Source organism: Colletes latitarsis, chromosome 14 (genome assembly GCF_051014445.1).
Source record: "Colletes latitarsis isolate SP2378_abdomen chromosome 14, iyColLati1, whole genome shotgun sequence".
Lineage (NCBI taxonomy): Eukaryota > Metazoa > Arthropoda > Insecta > Hymenoptera > Colletidae > Colletes > Colletes latitarsis.
The window spans coordinates 25,107,300-25,127,411 of NC_135147.1; the positions used below are offsets into that span (position 1 = coordinate 25,107,300).

The 20,112-nt window shown below is 42.8% G+C and overlaps 1 protein-coding gene across 5 annotated transcripts; it reads right to left on the minus strand.

Annotated features, from left to right (window-relative positions):
• Positions 1 to 731: 731 nt before the first annotated feature.
• On the minus strand, positions 732 to 19,800 carry Chn (zinc finger transcriptional factor charlatan). Of its 5 annotated transcripts, none has more exons than XM_076781467.1 (8): positions 19,719 to 19,800; positions 11,787 to 11,948; positions 10,464 to 10,649; positions 8,630 to 8,937; positions 6,965 to 7,560; positions 6,467 to 6,778; positions 5,504 to 5,608; positions 732 to 4,004 (listed from the first exon to the last, which is right to left on the minus strand). In XM_076781467.1, exons 2-8 carry the CDS (start codon positions 11,884 to 11,886, stop codon positions 3,209 to 3,211), a joined length of 2,403 nt encoding a protein of 800 aa, XP_076637582.1. In that variant the 5' UTR covers positions 11,887 to 11,948; positions 19,719 to 19,800; the 3' UTR covers positions 732 to 3,208. The 5 variants fall into 5 exon arrangements, with proteins under 5 accessions (XP_076637582.1, XP_076637581.1, XP_076637584.1 ...); XM_076781466.1 differs by lacking the exon at positions 19,719 to 19,800 and adding an exon at positions 17,938 to 18,059; XM_076781469.1 differs by lacking the exon at positions 19,719 to 19,800 and adding an exon at positions 17,282 to 17,896 and having other exon boundaries at positions 732 to 3,707.
• Between the last annotated feature and the right edge of the window lie 312 nt (positions 19,801 to 20,112).

The window sequence follows — 20,112 nt, forward strand, 5'->3', positions numbered from 1 at the left end:
CATTCTACGTATAGGAATTAATAAGACATCGTCTACTTATTTTTCAATATGCAAAAGAAATGTATTTCTTCGTCGAGTTTATCTTTGGAACTACTACCAGATACTTAGTGCCTCGTTACAGGCGTTTCTATACACTTTATAAAACTTAACCTCGATCTAGGAGACCTAGACTTCGTCAACAGAAATTCAACACGAGATTTGTCGTTAACACATACTTGTTTAGTTCCTTAAGTACTTATTCGTCTATCGAATTCCTAATGGAGAATCAACTGGTCCACTCGAGACTACTCTCGAATCAACTTTTATTTGTTTTTGGTTCAATTTGTGCCGCAGAAACGTTTAAACAAAATAATGTTTACGAAGAGGACTTTACTATTTTAAACAACAATATTCGGACGATATAGTGAGAGTATCGCCTGTATATTTCGCGATACGGAAATCCTTACGCATTGCATTTCTCCCCACGTTTAGACATCTTGAACGCGTTAACCAAACACTCTTACACTTACGCTATCTAGCCTTAATGATTTCTATTAATACGACGCTCTTATAAAAATACTCAATGAAAGAACTAACTCTAAACTCCAAATAATAATAGAACGAAACAGAACTTTTATTCTCGCTCGTAGGAAAGGGCGTGTAAAATGAAAGACCGGAAACCGCAGAGTCCCAGAGTCCCGGCGACGCGATCTCGTCTCTGGAAGCCTACATTCAACCGGGTTCTCGCGTCCTCTGTTCAAGTACAATAGATATAATATATTTCATATAATAACGTAAACAAGATAGTGGTTTTTGTACAAATATCCCTTATATAAAAATCATGCTCGCCCGGCCTGAACGCGTTACAGCAGCCGCGTGGCCCGATCTTCATTCTCTCTTAGCTACAGGGTTCGTTCCAAATTTTCGCTGGGACCATTCGAATATTTCACAGATATTCAAATTCTATAAATATTCTGGATAAACTTCGAATATTTCAATTGGTCGAGTACTATTAATATTGTTAGCTTCAATTTTGAAAACGAACAATGAACTTAATACTTGAACGGTGCAGAAAATATTCGAATACCCGAGTATTCGAACGATATTGGAATTGTATTCGCGGAGTATTCGAATTCCGAAAAATTCGAGGAACGGTCCCAGAACTATGCCAAACTCCTCCCCCGACTCATGAACGACTCCAATGATCGAAAAACGAAAAGCAACCCTTACGAAATTACAGATGGACGATGGACAAATGCACAAGACATCGACTAGAGACGATCATCGAATTAGCATCGTTAGTTTGCGGTTTGTATCTTTACATGAAAATATCGTCACGGTGCGTTTAGCTTTGTGTTTCCCGCCTCTACTTACAATTTAGTCGTTATCATGACGGGACCTAGGTTCGAACAAACGTGATTGAGAGCCCGCGAGGAAACGCGTATCAAGGTACTTTCGATTAGTCGTTTCTTATTCTAATGGTTTCGCTGCTTTTTTTTTTACTCTTAGTTACTTAAAGCTAGCATTCTCCCTTCGGTGACGTAATTCGTTTCTGTTATCGACCACGACCGTCTTTCTCTGCGAAATACTTTTCTATCTATCGGTTTCGTTGGTTCCGGCTAAATGTCTGTCCTATCACTCGGCTTTCTCAGCGTCGAATTCGACCGAATCGACGCTCTGTGCGCAACGTCAACGTTTCACCGCGATTAGAAATCGGTTAAAGATCACTTGTCAGAGATCCACTAGCGGAAACGTGGTCCAGAGTCCTAGAAACACTAAAGTTTTCCCCCAGAAAACCGAGCCTCGTCTCGTTGAATTAGTTCCTCGAAAGCATGAAAGAGACTCCGATGCAACGGAACGTACCAAATACCCTGAATCCAGAAATTTTTAAACGGTGGACGTCGAAAGACGCCTCAAGAATCGGACTGGGATTCGAGTAATTTAGTATTCGAATATTTTGTAGGTATTGGATTTCTATTTGAAGTAATCATGTATCAGAAATGCATCCAATGCGCAAAATATTCGAGTACTCAAGTATTCGAACACAAAAGAATTCAACAAGTAGTCCCAACCCTCAAGAATCGATTAACTAAGAATTCACCCCCAATTTACACAACATCACAAACTTCGACAAATTCTTCCTTGAAAACTTTGTCATCCCCTTTGGAAGAACAAAAATTATCACCGATAGAAGATGAGTAACACGTATCGACTAGGACTCGACTAGTCGAACTTTTCTTCATTCGAATATTATTCTAATTATTTTGTATCGTATCTCGTATGATGTGGTATGTTGTTATGGTGGTAATAAAGTATCGTTTCATATTAAATTGTATTAGTATGTATGAAAATATTAATGTAGTATCAGTTATTAATAAAATAGTGAATGTATCAAAAATAAAAAATAAAATCAAATTAACCAAATGTAAAAACTTTTTTTCTTGATTGTAACAATCTTCCACTGCTCATTTCAAAGTGATTAGATTGTATTTTTGCACTGATATCGTTCAGAAATCAGTTCAAAAGTATCAAAGATGACACTAAATGCTTTAGATTTTGACAGCTTTCGATATCTCTTATTAAGTATCTTTGTATCGAATTCCTGGAACATCATCAATATTTGTGATATCCGTTCCTGTCACATGTGTTGTTATTCGAATAGTAGTATTCGAATGCCAAAATATTTGAATACTTCGAATACTCAGAAGTCGAAATAACGATATCCAATATTAATTATTCCACTAATAGCATTCGAACATTCAAATACTTAAACAATGGTATTCGAATACTTTACTGTAATGGTAAATTATTTGCCTGATGATATTGAAATAGACAAATACTCAGCTAACGATATTCGACAGCTGAAATATCAAAATAATAATAATGAAATACTCGGATACCCGAGTAGTGATATTTGCCTACCTCAAATATTCGAATTCTGAACAACCTGAACTACGGTACTCGAATACTCAGACATTCTTATACCGAAATATTCAAATATTATAATACTCAGGTATTTGAATATCAATATTTGAATACTCAGTCACTCGAATAACGATATCAGACTACTCGAATATTCGAATAATAATATACTGAGACATTCGAGTACCTATATTCAACTTCGAGAACTCCCAGCCCTAGTTTCGACGTCCACCGACCCGATGGCCCAAAATGGCTACGCCCCCAGAAATCGGTAGAACAATTTGCGCGTAGCGGCGTTCACCAGGTGTTATCTGTGATAACCATAACTTGGGCTGGTGAACACAGTAGCCTTGAGCGTGATGGAGGAGACCTGCGACAGAGGACGATCCTTGGACGCGCAGGTCTTCAGGAACCTCTTACGAGTACCGTGTCTCCAGAGCTTGTGAAGCGCGAGGGAGGCCTTGGTGTGATAGGGTCGACAGATCGAACCCCTGGCCGGGGAGTCTACGGGACACAGGCGACACCTGAGCAACCTTTGACCTGTCAATCGGTATCGACACCTATTCCTGAGCTCGTTGATCCTGACAGCCGCCTTCTCGTGTTTGGTCGCGTCATCCTGTCTCTCGTCCTGCGGGTCGAGCTCTAAACCGGTCAGGTCATCGTCCTCGAACTCTTGGGTGCACGTCACCTTCCTCGGTTGGCTCTGCTTCCTCGATCGCCTCTCGTTGGGTTTGCTCTGGCTGTTCGCTGTCCAGGGACACTCCGACTCCACGGTGGACCGGTATTCCTGGAGCATGGCTCGGAAGCTGCACGCAAAATCACGATTAAGTATAGTAGCAGTGTCTGGCAGTGATCCGGCGCTGCAACCGCGTTCGTCAGGCTGCTCGTGGCCGACGTCGAACTGCCCGTGAACTGGCCGCGACGGGAGGTCGTGGTCGCGACCCAAGCCGCGACTAGCACACTCGGGGTCGTCGATGACGGTGTCGTGGTCGGGGTCTTGGTCGTGGCCGTCGTCGCGACGTACACCGCTCAAACGCCTCTCCTCTTCCAATGTCGGGTACGCCATTGTCGCTGCAGTTGCAGGGGAGTTTACCATCTCGTGGCTGCAACCACCGCGGCACTGTTCCATAAGTTACGTTCGCGTCATTTTTCTGCCAATCGACACCCGTGCGACGGTACGTTTCGAAGGTAGACAGATAGATAGAGATACAGAAACAACACGTGGAACAACAACGGTGTGAATAAAATAAGCGAGGGCCACGCGGAGGACTGTGTCCATCTGACGTGCACGTATATTGTTGTTTTTTTTTTTTTGTTTTTTGACAGGGCCACGCGTGTCCTGGGCAACATCGAAAGCAAACAAACGAAGCGTGCACGTGCGCGAACGGAAAAGAAAAACGTTCAACCAAAAAATGACGCTGCAACGTAACAGAAAATTGGAGAGGAGGGGAGGAGAGCAGGTGACGAGCGACTTCAGCCGGCAGGTCGTGAGCGTTCGAATTGCTTATCGAGTGGCCAATTTCAGAACGATGAGGTTTTAATGGAAATATCGAAACTTACGATTGGGATAAGCTTGCGTTAACTGTTAGGAGGTTAAATCAATGTTTCTCGATCTTCGATTTTTTTTCTGGGCAAAGGAAAACTATCGATGGATCTTCTGGAAAAGTTCTCTTCGTATACTTATACAGGGATGACTATTGTTCCCTGTATTTGAGCTGGTTCAAAAGATAATCGAAATTAAAGTTCATTCGACAATGAAACTGGAGTCACGAGATTTTTGAAATAGTACCAATACCAGATTTTAATAGAATTATTATATAGAATAAATATAATGTACAATACCATGATCTACTTCGCCAATTGCAGTATCATAACCATCTGAAAGGGTTTCAAAGATAATCTGTATTTAAAATTTTGTTCTTCGTTTAACACCTTTTAGGAAAATATTGTTTAGATCTGCCTTAAAAAGTTTTTTAAAGGATACATACCCTACCATAAATTTATTAGTGATTCGTAAGAAGGTTCGTAGAAAGTTAACGCAAAATCACCAAAATCGTTATTCCTTGACAAGTTTTTTCGCATGGTTTAATCTGACCAAACTTCAGTCCGCGACCTGCTGTTGATCAACGTCGACCCAACAAGATGAATGATCAAATTAAAAAAAAAAAAAAAGCGCGGGAATCGCACTCGCAACTTAAAAGCACGCGAAGCGATATTATCATAACGGTGATAAAGTAATTCATTTTCGTTCTTGACAATCATCACCGGCAACTTGACACTTCGATATAGTGAAACACAAATGAACGAACCACTGATGGATCTATCCACCGATTAATTTTGCGTCACGTACGCGAAAGCAATTCCTTCGCCCTATTTTTATTTATTCATTTAATCCAAATGGAATATTCGACAGGGAAGTCTTTTGTTTTGTATTTGCAGACCACCTGGCGTCACAACCCCCCTCGTGCCAACAAAATTCGAATCTATCGTTTGTGGAAGATGATTTCAGTGGTTGATAGACGTGTGTACGAAAGTGTCAATTGCAGTGAACAAAATAAAAGCAAATAAATAGCACGGGCAACGGGGACATCAGGATACTTACCCGAGTATCGTTGTCGGTGGTATCACGGTGGTAGCAGGTGCAATCGCTGGGGCTGGTGCTGGAAAAACTGGCGGACCAGGTGGCGGCCTGCCTCCTCCCGCGGGGCTGTAAATTTGATAATTAACGATAAATGAGCAAGTTCCCGAAAAATGACCCATTTAATGAAGTATTTCCAATAAACTTAAAGTAGCTGAGATATCGTAACCAATTCTACAATTCCACAACAAACTTGCATCGGGTAAAATAATCCCGAACGCAATTTGATATCGGTAAACGCTAATGTAATTTCTACGCTCGACGAATATTTACATGTCGCAAACAATGGCGCGTAATTCAGTTGCGAAATAGAATATACCGAAACAAACCGATTTCGTCTCAAAATCGAGCCTCGATCGACCGACTGTTTCTCGATCCCCGATTATTTATCGGAGCTCGTCACGCACGTTGGTAAATTTGCCCGGCAGAAATGATTTCGTTTAAACTGGACTAACGAGAAAGAGAAACATGTGGCAGTCCCCGAATTGAAGTTTAAATCCAGCGACCGCTCGTTACACGGCGTTTGCTCGCGCGCGGAAAAAGTAACGGGTAGGATTAGTCGTGCGATCGACTTCCAATTAAATCGTTTTAATGAATTTCCAGGGCGCGACGTTGTTGGAATCGCGTCAGCCTGCACGAATGACCAAACCGCGGCCAGCTAAAACCAAACACGTCGCGCCGACGAAATTTACGGAACGTCGTAGCGTGAAAACAAAGTATTTAAATTTAGTTCATGACGATTCTTGTCCACAAAAATTACGTTACAGACTATAAAAGAAACACGAGCCAAGAATAAAAAATCGAATAATTGAGTCTCCTAAATCGATCGATATTTTCACAATGGAAATTCGTAAAATATTCTACCTGAATCTAAGTCGTATTGCGGAATAAGGAGTTGGGTTAGGGAAGAGAGAAAAAGATCCTTACTGCAAGGGTTGCTGATGGCGATTATTGGGTGGCGGTGCAACCTGTGCCGTGGAGGCTGCAGGTGCGTTCGCGCTGCTCACACGATGCACGTGCAGCTGATGCATCTGCAGCTGAGCCGCATCTTCGCCGAGGAAGGAGCACCTCGAACATTGCCGCCTGTTGTGCACTTTCAGCACGTGTGTCGCTAGACGTTCAGCGCGTGCAGCTTTGTACTCGCAGAGGGTGCACGCGAAGGGCTTCAAATGAGTGTTGAGGTGTCGTTTCAGGCACCAGTTGTCCACGCCGCTCCAGGAACAGTAGCAACAAGTATACCTGAAAAACATAAACGTCTTAGTCGAAAACTCTGATCTATTGAAACTATATTAGAATATCTTTTTATCGTAGATTAATCATTACTAATTCAGAGAGCTCGAGAGTTAGCACCTACCAGTTCAATAAATTTCCTAATTGAATTAAATATCTAATTCGAGAAAGAACATCTTTCACGAGAAATCTCACCTTCGCTCTTGAGCTCCCTTGGAACTACCCTTCAGATGACTCTTGCTGTTGCACCCTCCGTTCTGCACCCTCCTTCCCGTAGCACAGTTGGTAGCTTCCGGTTGCATGATGCTAGGAACGGGCATGGACGTAGCTTGATAGATACCAGCCGCGGTGGCCGTGGTCCCGTTTCCAGGATTCGGCTGCAACTGGAAACTCTTGCTATCGTTAAATCCGGAAGTGTAGCTCGTGTGCTGTTGTTGCTGCTGTTGCTGTTGTTGTTGCTGCTGCTGCTGCCCGTTCGAGTTCGCGTTTCCGGTTGCCCCGGTGCCTGGTTCTTGCTTCAAAAGCTTGGGCGTGCTGGATCCAGCGAGTCTGCGTATCCTGGACAGCTCGTAATTGTGCTCGCGATGCATCCTTAGGAAATGTTTTTTCACATGGTCGGCGCGATTGAACGGTTTGTAGCAGATGTAACAGTGGAAGGGCTTTTCCTCTCGATGGATGTTCTCGTGACGGGTGTAGAGATCGCGACGATCGGTGCCATAAGGGCAGTATGGACAGGTATACCGTTTCACGTTCACGGACACCGCGGCTGACGTCGGCATTGTCGCTGTGCTCTGGAATATTGCAATATTATTTACTCTGCGCTGCACGTCATGCTGCGGTAGGGGATTAATTTGAATAGTTGTAGCAATACAGTGTTTCGTATTCAATAGCAAACGGGACAATTAAATTTGTAATTAGTAACGTCGAAGGACTGGACCTGTTTAGCTTCTATTCGTGCACACGTTGTTACAGATAGAATTGTATCGTGTTTGTATTCTTGTCGCATTAGAATACGATTTAATTAATTCGCATTGAAACGATCGTATCTTATTGTAACAGTAATACAAGAGCCAAACAATTCAATTTGCAGCTGATAATACGAGGTGGCTTTACAGTAAAGTCCTTTGAACGTGACATCAAATAATACTTCGTTGTTCTTGGAGTTAAACGTATACATTACGAGATTTCCTTACTTTTCAGTAAACTACAATATTCAAATTTGTACATTTTAAGTGAACTTTAAATATATCGCTACGATCTATTCGAATTAATATTGTTCGTTGTTTTGGATGGTATCGTTAATTACACCTACAGGTATGGGTTTCGACTATAGTGAAGAACAGCATTGCAAGCGCCTGCAGAGTCAGATGTACTTTGATTCGCAATGTACTTCTTGCGATCAGTATCTTCTACAATACAAGAAATTAAGAACATCAAATACATAACAACAAAGACGAGCAAAAATTTTAAGCGTTCACGACCGTATGAGTGCAAAAAGTTAATTAAAAAGAAAATTGGTACTACTCTAAAATTGCTATTTGAAATAATTTATTATTTATTCTAAATGAAATTTATCTAGCTCTGTACGAGGTTTCAGTCACATTGCTGATCTTCGCTATAGCTTCCCTAACAAAAGAAATATATTAATTTTTAAGTATGAACACATATACGTTCCTGCCAGGTCCGAAAGAATTAATGAGAGAAATTCTTCCAAAAGTGGCCAAAATTGGTCACTGAACAGTTATCTTAATAAAATGTATAACATTGAAACAACTACTAATTTCTCAAGGTCTGAAAAGTCTAAATTCATTAGTCTACGTCTAAATTGTTAGATGTCGTAAATTTCTTTCTAAGTTATACCTGATGCAGATGTTGCGGCGCAGGGGAGGACGGCAACTCCTGCAGGAGGAAGGTCGACGTAACCGGTAATAAAGCTGCAGGTACCGTTTGCGTTTCCTGCGTTCGCCTGGATGGCGGGGCGACTCGCTCGGCGCGCTCCCGTAACCTCTCCAGATAGGAAATCACGTCGTCGATTTTCAGCTCGGACTGCAGGTAGTCCTTGTGCGGCGAGTAGTGTCTGTTTCTGCTGTCGTCGGCGAGAATCCTCGATGAATGAAGTTCCATAAAGTGCTCGGCCACGTCACGCGGCCCGCCGCCCATTACGTCGCCTAAACAACAACGATACGCGTCAATTTATACAGGTAGAATTTTGGAAACTTGAGATCGTCTATCGAATCACCGACAAGCGTGTCACCTACCATGTTTACAACGACGCTGTCTCAGCGAGACTGACGATGACTCACCTAAGATGACGTCAACGTTTGCAGAATAATAAGAAAAATGTGAATTCTTTCGCTGGGGGTCGAATCTTCGTAGGAAAAGAAATCGAAAAGTCCCGTAACACTTTACAATCTGATGCTTCGTTACGGAAATATCAATAATCAAAGTTACAACTTCCAGCGTGCGCCATTTGTTTACCGATCGCGCGTCTGCGCATGCGTCTACGATCACACACGATGATCACTCGAAAACTTTATCCGCCTATATCCTGGCAACGAAGCGTCAGATCGTAAAACTGGAAAGGACTTTTCGTTTCGTATCGATACGAAGAATTGATCCTCGATGTTTAGTTTAAAATTGTGTTTAGCTAATATTTAGCTACAGTTTTTGTGTAAATAATTACCATTTATAAATATTTCGAATGCCTATTAGTTACGGACAGAAATTTAAAATGCAGGCATAATAATTCGTTTGCTTAGCTGAATTCGAAAGGAAACGAATCGAATGGGTGTCTTTAACAGTGTCAACAGTCCTCGAACGCGACACGTTCGCAACACAAAGGCAGTAATCTGTCAGCTTAGGGATACCTAGGGTCGAGAACCACGCCAAACAGTTCCCGTCGCACGCGGGCATTATTTTTTGCGACAGTTTCCCTGTTTACAATGCCAGCAGAATCCTTAAATCGACTCTCTGTCACGAAACGCTGGAAATTACCAAACGCTCGGCACGGGACAATAAAAGTGCCTTTGTGTTGGAAAAGGACCCGCGCAGCTTAGCGAGGCTACGTTTCGTTATTGTTTACGTCTTCAATTCCGTCTCAATTTAGACCTCCCACCGCCCCGGGTCCTTTCGTGCCTGCTGACCCGTTATTCCGACGCTATTCGTCCCCGTCGTCTCTACAACGTTGTTATAATAATTACTTCGAGCATCCTGCTCTCGATTCGGGAAAAACTCAAAGTCGGGGGGCACAAACAGTTATAACTGGTTGCCTTTGTCGCGAAAAGTGGCTCGAATTAATTCGATTCACGGCCAAACGAGATCTATTCATCGCCGTGCTTTGTCGACAAAGCGTGGAAAATTGACGGAGATGTTTGGATACGTTTTAACATTTAAATTTAAAATAATTTGAAACCACCGCACTGTAAAATACGGCGACTCGCATTAATATTCGATCATGGTACTCTAAAAAGAATAAATTACAAGTTTTTTGCGCACCATTATTGCTTCGTTTATAATTATAATATACACAATTTTTTAAATTCATTTCTGAATGACAGAAACACCTTTTAAAACTTCCCAATGAAGACAGAAACGTGTATGAATGGTGCCTTTAAATTTTCTTTATAATTTTTCTTTGGAAATGAATTGAATAGAAGTTAAAAAGAGAATTGCTTGGTAAAGAAAGAATACTAACCGCATTCATAACATCTCCATGTAGTTTTCCCCGAATGATAAGCCGCGATTCTGCTTCCATCGGTTCCTTTAAGCGGCTCCTCTTCGCACGTCCAGTTTCCATCGTCGCTTCCGTCGGTTCCGTTTCCGGTATCGTCGTCGTTCTTGTACGACACGGACGTTTCGAACTCGTTCTGCACGCTCGATGCTGCGTCAAGCGAAAATAGTGAATTGTTTTTTACTTATTTCCTTTTAATCAATAATATTATTCGCCATAGTTTCTTATAAAAAAAAAATAATAAAAAAGCTTGATATCCTCCGGCAATTTTTATCCCAATTTTCATGGAAAGAAAATTAGTTTGTTGTTGGGAGGAAGCTTTGCTCGGAGCATATCGATTTCAATTAATTTCTGGAATCCCGATGACCTACTTCGAAAAAAACTATTTAAATATTCTCCTAAATTTAAATTTCTTTAGCAGTTGCATTGCCTTTATTATGATGTACGCGATGCCACGGCATTATATACGAAATGTATTTTACTAGAAGCACTTCAATTCTGCAGAAATATTATTTTGTAATTAACGTCGTCCTACGATATCATCGCATTCGGCACTGATGAATATGAAATTATAATATTATTTCAGAAAGCGCGAGATAATTTACATCCAACGGTGCCTTAATTCTACAAAAATATTATCTTTTAATTACTACCCGTTGGTACTTATCCTCCATTTTACCACTGTATTCTTTAAATAATGTCTGCAAAGCGCCAACATTATGACATGAAAGCTGGATTATTTAGGAACTGTTTATACTGAAAACGACCACGTTAAGATAAATGTTTCAGGCGTCTATGAATTGCTTGTGAATATAGGGTGTTCTCATTATTATTACAGAATATTTACCCTGTAAGCGAGACGTGTATAAAAATGATCAAAAATAAATATTTACAATTTTCCTTCGCGGAATATCAATATTAAATATACTCTGCTCGATGAATTTCAATAATAATTAACATTTTTCAGATTGAATTTAAGTGGAATAATTTCACGTGCAGAGTTTATTTATTTTAAATATCTAATGCAAATAATGAAAATGCTCTAAATAAAAATACTCTGAAAATCCGAAAAATGAAATATTAATACGAAAATTAGTGGATATTTCAACTCAAAATAGTAAATAAATACGCAGTCGTACAATTATCTGCTAGTATTTTATAATATATGGCCACGATTTCAAGTAAGATAGATTATTTACTATTTACCACTTGAAACAGTGCATTATTAATTACTGAACGAGTGATCTTTATATTTTTTAAAATAAATAAATTAAGTAATGATCTTACTTCGATGATCAGGATCTTCCCCATACAGTTTCCTGGTTATTTCCTTGAACATGTCTTCATAGCAGTCCAGCCTGCTAATTCCCGTGCCGCTGCCCTCCATTTTTGAAGTTCCCAGCGGTCACCCACTATCCTCGGAACAATGAGCCCTCCCCGTTCGTCTACCTGCGTAAGAAGTTCTAGCTGTAAGACGGGTTGCAACTAATAATCCACGAAACCCTCCTCCTCGTTCTGTTTCCCAAACGTTTCTACGCTTCCGACCTCAACATTACAAATCGTTCGCCACGGTTCTCTTCCCCGTGTATATTCTTTTCGCTTGCTCAAGAACGCAACCCTTCCTGCGGGGTAATTGGGGCTGAATCGATGAAAGGGTCGACCCTAATTGGGTCATCGAATCTTAATTAAATCTTTCCAAGGCGGTACGCTTCCGCGATTCAACTTTTCCTCTCGGGTTAAACGGCTGATTTGCATAAGTAGGGAGATCCAGACCCGATTGTTATCCACCCTTATTAGTTGTTAGGTACTATAGACGCACTGCCCGGGGGTGTGAGACATTTTCCAATAAGAGACGCTCAAGTATTATTTTGTCATGGAAGTGAACAAAACTTAAGTAGTTCCTGAAAAGACTTTTAGCAAAATCAAGGGAATAAATATCTAACGCTACTTTATCCTCTACGAATTCAAAGCAGTTCGAATAAAAATAAGATTTCCCTCGCGGAGCGTTCCCGTTTCGCTGAAAGCATCGAAAAAACGTAATGGTGTTAAATTGTTTATTTAGTAGCTACGCTTTCGGAGGACGAATTTAAGTATTGCATCTCAGGTATCGAGCCTCGAGAGTCTCGACGGAGTGCATTATCGTGTAAATTCGTTGGATTTACGTCCCAGTTCCGAATGAAGTCGATCCCCGCGCGGGATTATGATGTTTTCGGAGCGTGCCGCGCGAAATATTGTTTACCCGCGGTAGTTTAATTTTTCAAACTACGAAACGCGTCGAAATAATGGTAAAAAATAATGGACGTTATTTAATCAGCCGGATATCGTGGCGTCCTTTATCGTTGCTTCGGAAAATAATGGAAAATTTCCAACCGCCACGGCGTATTTTTATATTTACGCATCGATCTTCTGCTACGACGGAATAACTATTTCGACGCGAACTTCTTACGAGTTCTCGGTACGCTTCTCTGCAATCTCTGCTCGCTTCATTGGCTCCTCCCCCTTCCTACCCCCCTTCAATCCATCCACGTTCTTATCTTCTATACATTCAGCTGCAACTCGCTGAAACATCTTGCGCTCAGAAGCGACGCCCCAATTCCAAACCGATGCACCGCAAGAATTGATTCGTCGTAACGGTAAATACCGAAAACAATCCGTAACGCACGAGTCTGAACACGAGGGATCGCGTAAACGCTCGCAGAAATGTGCAACCCCGTGAAACGAGTTCTCTGACTCTTCCCGCTTTACTTTAGAACGTGTGTAGTACTTTAGTTTCATATATAAGTAAAGATAAAAAAAAGTTCCTTGGGTTAAATTTAATAATAGCCTACTGGTGGATCTCGACCCTTACGCTGAGGATACATTGTCACTGCAATTTGCTCTATATTACGCACTCGAAACCCTGTTAGAGTTTTTTATTTTGTTCCAGAGAAATAAAAAATTCGGAACAGAGATATTTCCAGACGCGAACGCGGCTTAAGGCATTTCTCGCGACGACAGGAACTCGCAGCGACGCGAAACTCGGTATCGGAGGCGTTAACGAGATTCTCCGCGGGAGTGGCGCGATGGGATTAGAATCAGGGTTGTTACAGACCGTTTAGAGGCACCGATCGACGGTACGGATCTTCAATTAGGCCCTCGGAAATCATGTACGCTGGCGCCGAGTAATTATTATGCGCGCTGGTTGCGCCCTTGCACCCTGGAGACGATCGTTCCTCCGACACTGGTGGTAACAGGACTTTGATCAGAACTCAAAAGACACCTGATTAAGCCAAACACCGAGTTAGAATAATTTGAAGATATTAAAGATTGGTTAAAGCCAGTTCCTGGGGGAATTTTGATTGCAAAGGTTTTCCAACAAAATGAAAATTTTTAAAAAATTCCGAGTTGACATCTAATTAAAATGTTCACCTTCCTGTCACGACCACGTGGCGAAGTTCGATAAAGTGAACTTTATTTGCGACTCTTCGTGAGAAGTTTGGGTATACGTTCGATGTTGGGAGAGCACTCGGAGCGACGCAGCGTCCTTTTAAAAGGGAATCGCGGGAACGAAGAAGGAACGACGAACAATTACGGATATTTCTCGAGGATCTCGAGAAACTCGATCGAAGTTAAGGCCACTTTGTAATTCACTTGAGCGTGAGCAGTCGCGACTCGTCTCTCGATTCGCGTCTTCGTGAAAAGACAGGAGGGTTGAAGAATCCAGGCTTGATTGTGTTACAAAGCGTTAAATATTCATGAACGGGAAATCTTTCGCCTTTGGACCGTGGTACAATTTAGTGGCTCGCTGAAAAGTGGTATCGATTTTCACTTGGAACTCGAACAAGAGCGGACCGCACCGTTTCCGACACAGCAGCATTTGCACGACAGAGTGGTGCTTCGTTCTCGCGATACCACGGGAAGTATTTCTTTCAAGTTATTACCACTGACCTTTCTCAAATGGGATTATAAAAAACGAAGAAATTCATCGACACTCTCAGTTGAAATCTGTATTGACCCATTAACTTTCGCCCAGCGAACTTAGGGGTCGATTTTTACCCATGAAAACTGCTCTAGAATCGTAGTTTTTAATTTTTACTAAATGACAACAATAATACAAGAGATACGAGCTTGTAAAAGTACGTTGTCTCTTTTACACGATAACTATAGCTACAGCTCTGAAAAGATTTATTTTTAATCTCCGAGGACGATTTATTTCTCTAGCAATAAACCTATTCACGTGGTCACCTAATCTCTAACCAAATATTCCTGAAGAGTTCTGTGTTAAAAAATATTCTAAAAAACATTTCCCTAAAGGTCGTATATTACGAAAACAACCTCTTAATGATCTTCGTGGTTAACATTCAAGAATCGTCGATGTTAGTTACTCGATTACGCGCATTCAACGTAATCCCGAACGTAATTATCTAAAACACGATCACCCTACGCCAATTCCATCCCCTAGCTGGAACAAACATTGGGGTAAATTCGGTGGAAGGGATACTAGAAACCGATCGAGAATTCTGTACATATTCTATTTTGACAATCCATGTAAGAAAATTAAATACTTCTCAACGATTCGAAACAATTTGTAAAATAATAACGTTACTTTTAAATGATATAGACAAAAAATAATAAAATATTACTTGGACCTGTAAAATGATGGGTTATTAAAATTTTAGAACTATTAAAAATTTTACCACCTGTTAGAATATACGTTTTGTGTACCATTGCAAACCTACCACTTGTCTTGAGCACAGAATTTTTTCTTTTATGCTGTCTCACAAGAAGTTTGGAAACCACTTATCTATAAGAAGTAACAATATACGTGGATTAACGATACTAACGCGTATATTAACTGAACATAAATCGCCACGATTCTACACTAACGTGCTTAAGATGGTCTCTTAAGTCTGAAAACTGTCTGCATTTTCGAACCCTAAAATGACTGCCAGGGAGGGTGAAAGAAACCGACCACATGGTTTACTACAGCAAGCTTGGGATTCGAATCTATCGCTCACCCAGGCTGTTCCAACCAAGTCAAATATCCAGACGCTTCAATAGATTTCTTCTCCCCGAACGTAATTCAAAACAGCTATCAATATTTTTAATAATTGACTTGATTCACGCACAGTAATAATCTTAAACAACGAATAAAAGATAAACAAATAAAAATGTATCTATAATCCTTCAAAATAATATCTACAAAATTCTTTCCAAGAGGGTGAATTAATGGGTGGTACATCGATCATAAAATACGCGATACCTCGTTCATCGTTGCTTTTACAGCAATAATCTACATAAGTAAAGTTGTTGAAAATGAAATTTTGAAGCATTTTTATCCCGTACAAATTGTCGAGATATCGACTCGAACAACAAAGCACCCCTGTTTAAACCTATCTCGAATAAAGAAGCAAAATGTTTAATTCGGTTACTAATTATTCGAGTAAAATTCTCGATAACGGGTCAGCAATTTTTCCCTGATTTCTACTCCTCGGCTTCATCGAAATCCACGTGCAGCACTCTAATCGGTTTCTATTCGGTTACGCCGCTCGTCGAAGCGAAAGGGTTAATCATTACCAGTTTCTATCTGTTCCAGTCAATCCTGACAAAAAGCTACTCGGTTAACCAGTTGATTCGGCCCCGTTGGACGCGCATCGAGCCTCGATCTCCGCCCCCACGAGGCCGTGTGGATTGATTTCGATCTCGGCGACGACGTAACACGGTTTTTCGGCGGGGTGCCGTCCGGAATGAGGAAGAAGGCTGCGCGTATTGATCGGACGTCGAGAATGGAAAACGTGGAGGGAGATGGCAACCCCAGCCTGCCAACAAGTACCGTTAGGGGTGAGCAAGAGAGTTCGCTACGTGGAAGGGGTTAACAGCGACGAAATAAATCAATATTACCCCTCCGACAGCGAACGAGCGATCGAGGACGCGTCCTGCGGAGGCGACAGATGGCGGAGAGGGTGGCGACCCCAGGCGTGCTCGGCTTCTGCGCCGGTTGAGCACCCCTGTCTCCGAAGAAACCAACTACCCAGGAGGGGTGATGCGGGTGGCCAGAGCAGGGAGGGCAGGGCCGACTTTGCGTGGATGCCCGGCGTCGGGGCGCTTCGAAAAATAAAGAAACTCAATAAAGAAGATAGCAAAACGCAGCTTTCAAGGAAAACAGATCGAGCGATCTAGAGAGATTTAAAGATGGATGAACAATACGGGCAAATATAGTCTTCTAACAAAAAGTTGCCAGACTTCTGCTCGCTGTACGAACCAAAACGAACGCTAAGAATGCAAATTTCTTATCCAAACAAAACCTCCGATCAGCGAGTAACCACTAAAGGACATTACAAAACGAACGTGCAAAGATTTCGCCGTTCGATCGATCGAACGTCACGGATTCGCGTATTGGTAGAATAAAATGGCCACCTGTGTCCGAAATTGGAAATCCCATAGGGCGCCCGTGGCACGAGCGTCGTCCCTGAGGGAGGGACGTGAGCGCAGCTCGAGGGAACGTAACGAAGAAAAAAGAGAAAGAAGGGGAGGGGGGAGAGAGATAGACATTGAACGCAAAAGAACGATGGTGGGGGAGTCGATGCGTGGGGGTAAACGACGAGTGGAGGGGGAAGCCAGAGAAGGCGCGCGCAGTGTGCCATTCAAATTCATCCGGAAATTATTACCGACTGACCAAGGACGCTGGCCACGCGCGCGCGCAGTCGCGTGCACGTATACGCGCCCACGTAGCGGCGTATTCGGAAACGTTTCGCGCGATGAGCGGTCGTACACTCTCGGAAGGCGGTTTCGCGCGGACTCACGAGTGTTTCGTTGTCTATCGTCTGCGATCCGTTCGTCCATTCCTCGCGTTTGATCCCGCTGTTGCACCGGGCCGCGGAGGATCGCGGCAGGTCGCGGGCCCACGGCGAACGACACGCGGGAACGCGCAGGAAGCCGCCGTGGCACGCACACGCGGCATCTCGTAGCCCGTGCACGAGGAGGCAGGCGTGAATCCACTCGCGATAACGGGACGCGTACACTCGCGGCGACGGCCGATCGACGTTGTTCCCCGAGCGTCGAATGCACACGTCACTGTGCTACGTTCTCCCTGTCTCTCTCTAGACCGTGCTCGATACGCGCGCAGCGTCGCAGTCACTCGCGTCGCGTGGGCCGTCGCGACGTCGTATCCCATCGATTCGGTTTCTCTTTTGCAGCGCGGCCAGCGAGGAGGTTCCAGGCACCGGTGTCGGCGGAAGCCAGCAAACCGTAGACGATCCACGGTGATCGGTGACAGCGGCACCGACCGCGACGAGAACATCGGAGAGTGGAGGAAAGAAAGGATGACGTTGGAGAAAGAGAGAGGGCCCGAGAGTCGGGGGCCGTGGTAGGAAAAATCGTGGCAGCGCGCGAGAGACGGACACCGAGAGACGCGCACACCGTGGACGCTGGACGATGATACACTGTCTTGGGTACTCACGGGTTCTTGGACGGCGACGACGACCGCCTGGCGAGCCTCGACGGGGAAATTCGTTGTTCGAGAAAACGTCGGTTGCTGGTTCGGTTGCAGGTTGTTTCCTCGACGGCAGTCGGGTGGCGAGTGGGTGGGCAGGCGGGGTGGCAGGCGGACAGAAGTGGGTGGCGCGGGTGGGTTGGGAGCAGCGGCGTGTGGGTGGTGGGAGTGGGGTGAGGGAACCCAATACCACCCTCCTCGCCCATTCAATCCTGCAGTATTAGGGGGAGCAGTCGAGCCTGTTCCCGACCCTCCCTCCCTCCCACCCTTGCCTCCCTCCCTCCCTCTACACACATCCAGCGGGCAGGAACGTCTACGACGAGGACGATGCCGACGACGGACGGCTGCGAGCGTGCGTGAGACTACGCTCGTCACGGTGTGCGTAGGCCCTGTCTTCCTTCGTCACGCACACAACGGACGAGCAGCGGCTAAACCTCCCTGCACGTGTTCACGATGCAGCCTGCCGAGGGGCGGATTCGGTGCCTGCCGAGGGGCAGGGAGAGAGGGGAATTTACAGAGGCCCTTCGAGGTCCTCGCCGAGGGAACCGTTCCACGGAAGGGTCTGCGGAAACTTTCTGGGTCTTCGCAGGCCCCCTCCTCCCCACTCCTCTCTCTCTTTCTCTGTTGAACGTATTTTTGGACGACGGTCGCTCGTCTTGGACTGGGGGTGACGGAAGTCGTGAGCGGAATAGAGCATGTTCCGAGTCTTGTAAGAGAAATCGATCGTGGAATCGTTTTTGAATCGAGATACGGTGGACTCGTCGAGTAACGACACGCTCTATCCCCCAGGGTGTCGTTACTTCGATCTGTTCGTCGTTGAGAAAATTCTTTTTCAGAGTAGAAACAACGAGGATAAATAAGAAACAGAGAGATTGGGAATGCAATTTCATCGAGTACAGATGGAAAGAATAGAAATATTCTCGATAGTACTAGTTATTAAGTTTTAGATTTGTTATTTTTAAATTTAAAACCTGCTCGCTACTGAACATTTTATTTAAGAAACGAAGAATATTAATCATATGCTCCTAGTCGATACAGTTTTAAAATATAGCAACTTTAATTGCGAAATATTGACGACCTCGCCCAATTATATGCTTCATAAAATTAGTTTTGCAATAGTATTTAAAATTCTGAACAACCCTCTGATCCATTGACTGAATGAGAATGATGACATTGGATGGTAAGTAACGCGTACGAATGTTTTCGCGATTAAAAATTAATTTCCATACACAAATATGGACTCTACAGTTATGAAAAAGTAACACATTTAGGATTTAGACTTTCTATCTTATCGCGTAAATTATTTAGAACTGATGCTTGTATCACATTTTCCACAATTTTCAATATTGTTTGTGTTTTTCTTGCGTACAGGTACATGTTTTCTTCTTCAGTATGCTCTAATTAACGCAAATATGCATTCACGTATGCATAATATTAGGTCAATGTTTTTTCAAGTAGAGGGCGCGAAGAAAAATTGTTAATGCAGGAAAATATGAATAACATCTATGTATAGTAATATATTGATCATCAGAATTGAAGTCGAAAAATTCTAACTGTATTATAATAAAAATTTCATGAAACTAACTGAATTCTGAATCAATTGAATACATTTAAAATAATAGTCGAAATTGGACATCGTTCTCAGTAAGATTTTATTATCCAAGAAACGTTACAAATTAAGCAAATAAACTGTATAAATTTGTTAACCAGCCCTGATGCTTAAATGTAAAATATATGTACCTACATACCTCGATTATTTTATCCTTCGTCATAAAGAAGATTCGAAAGCGACAACGCGAGGATTGCGAGGTATTTAAATATTTCTTAATGGCGACGATTTTACATCTCTCATTGCCAGTTCCTTACTGTAAGGCGACTTGGAAGAAAACTTGGATGCCAAACGCGTATTGTCAACAGACTACGGTTAGGTATATTTCGATGTTAGTGGTCGTTTAGGTGTTTACAAAAACTCTCGACGCAAGGCCTTGCGATTTCGGCACAATGACGAAATTCCACAAAACTTTCCAAAGTGATTGAAACGACGTGGTCGTGTAAAAAAAAAAGCGTACTGCGACACGTGACAATTTAACACGACTACGCAATAGTGTGTAATAAAATATACATATACCGAAATGATATCTA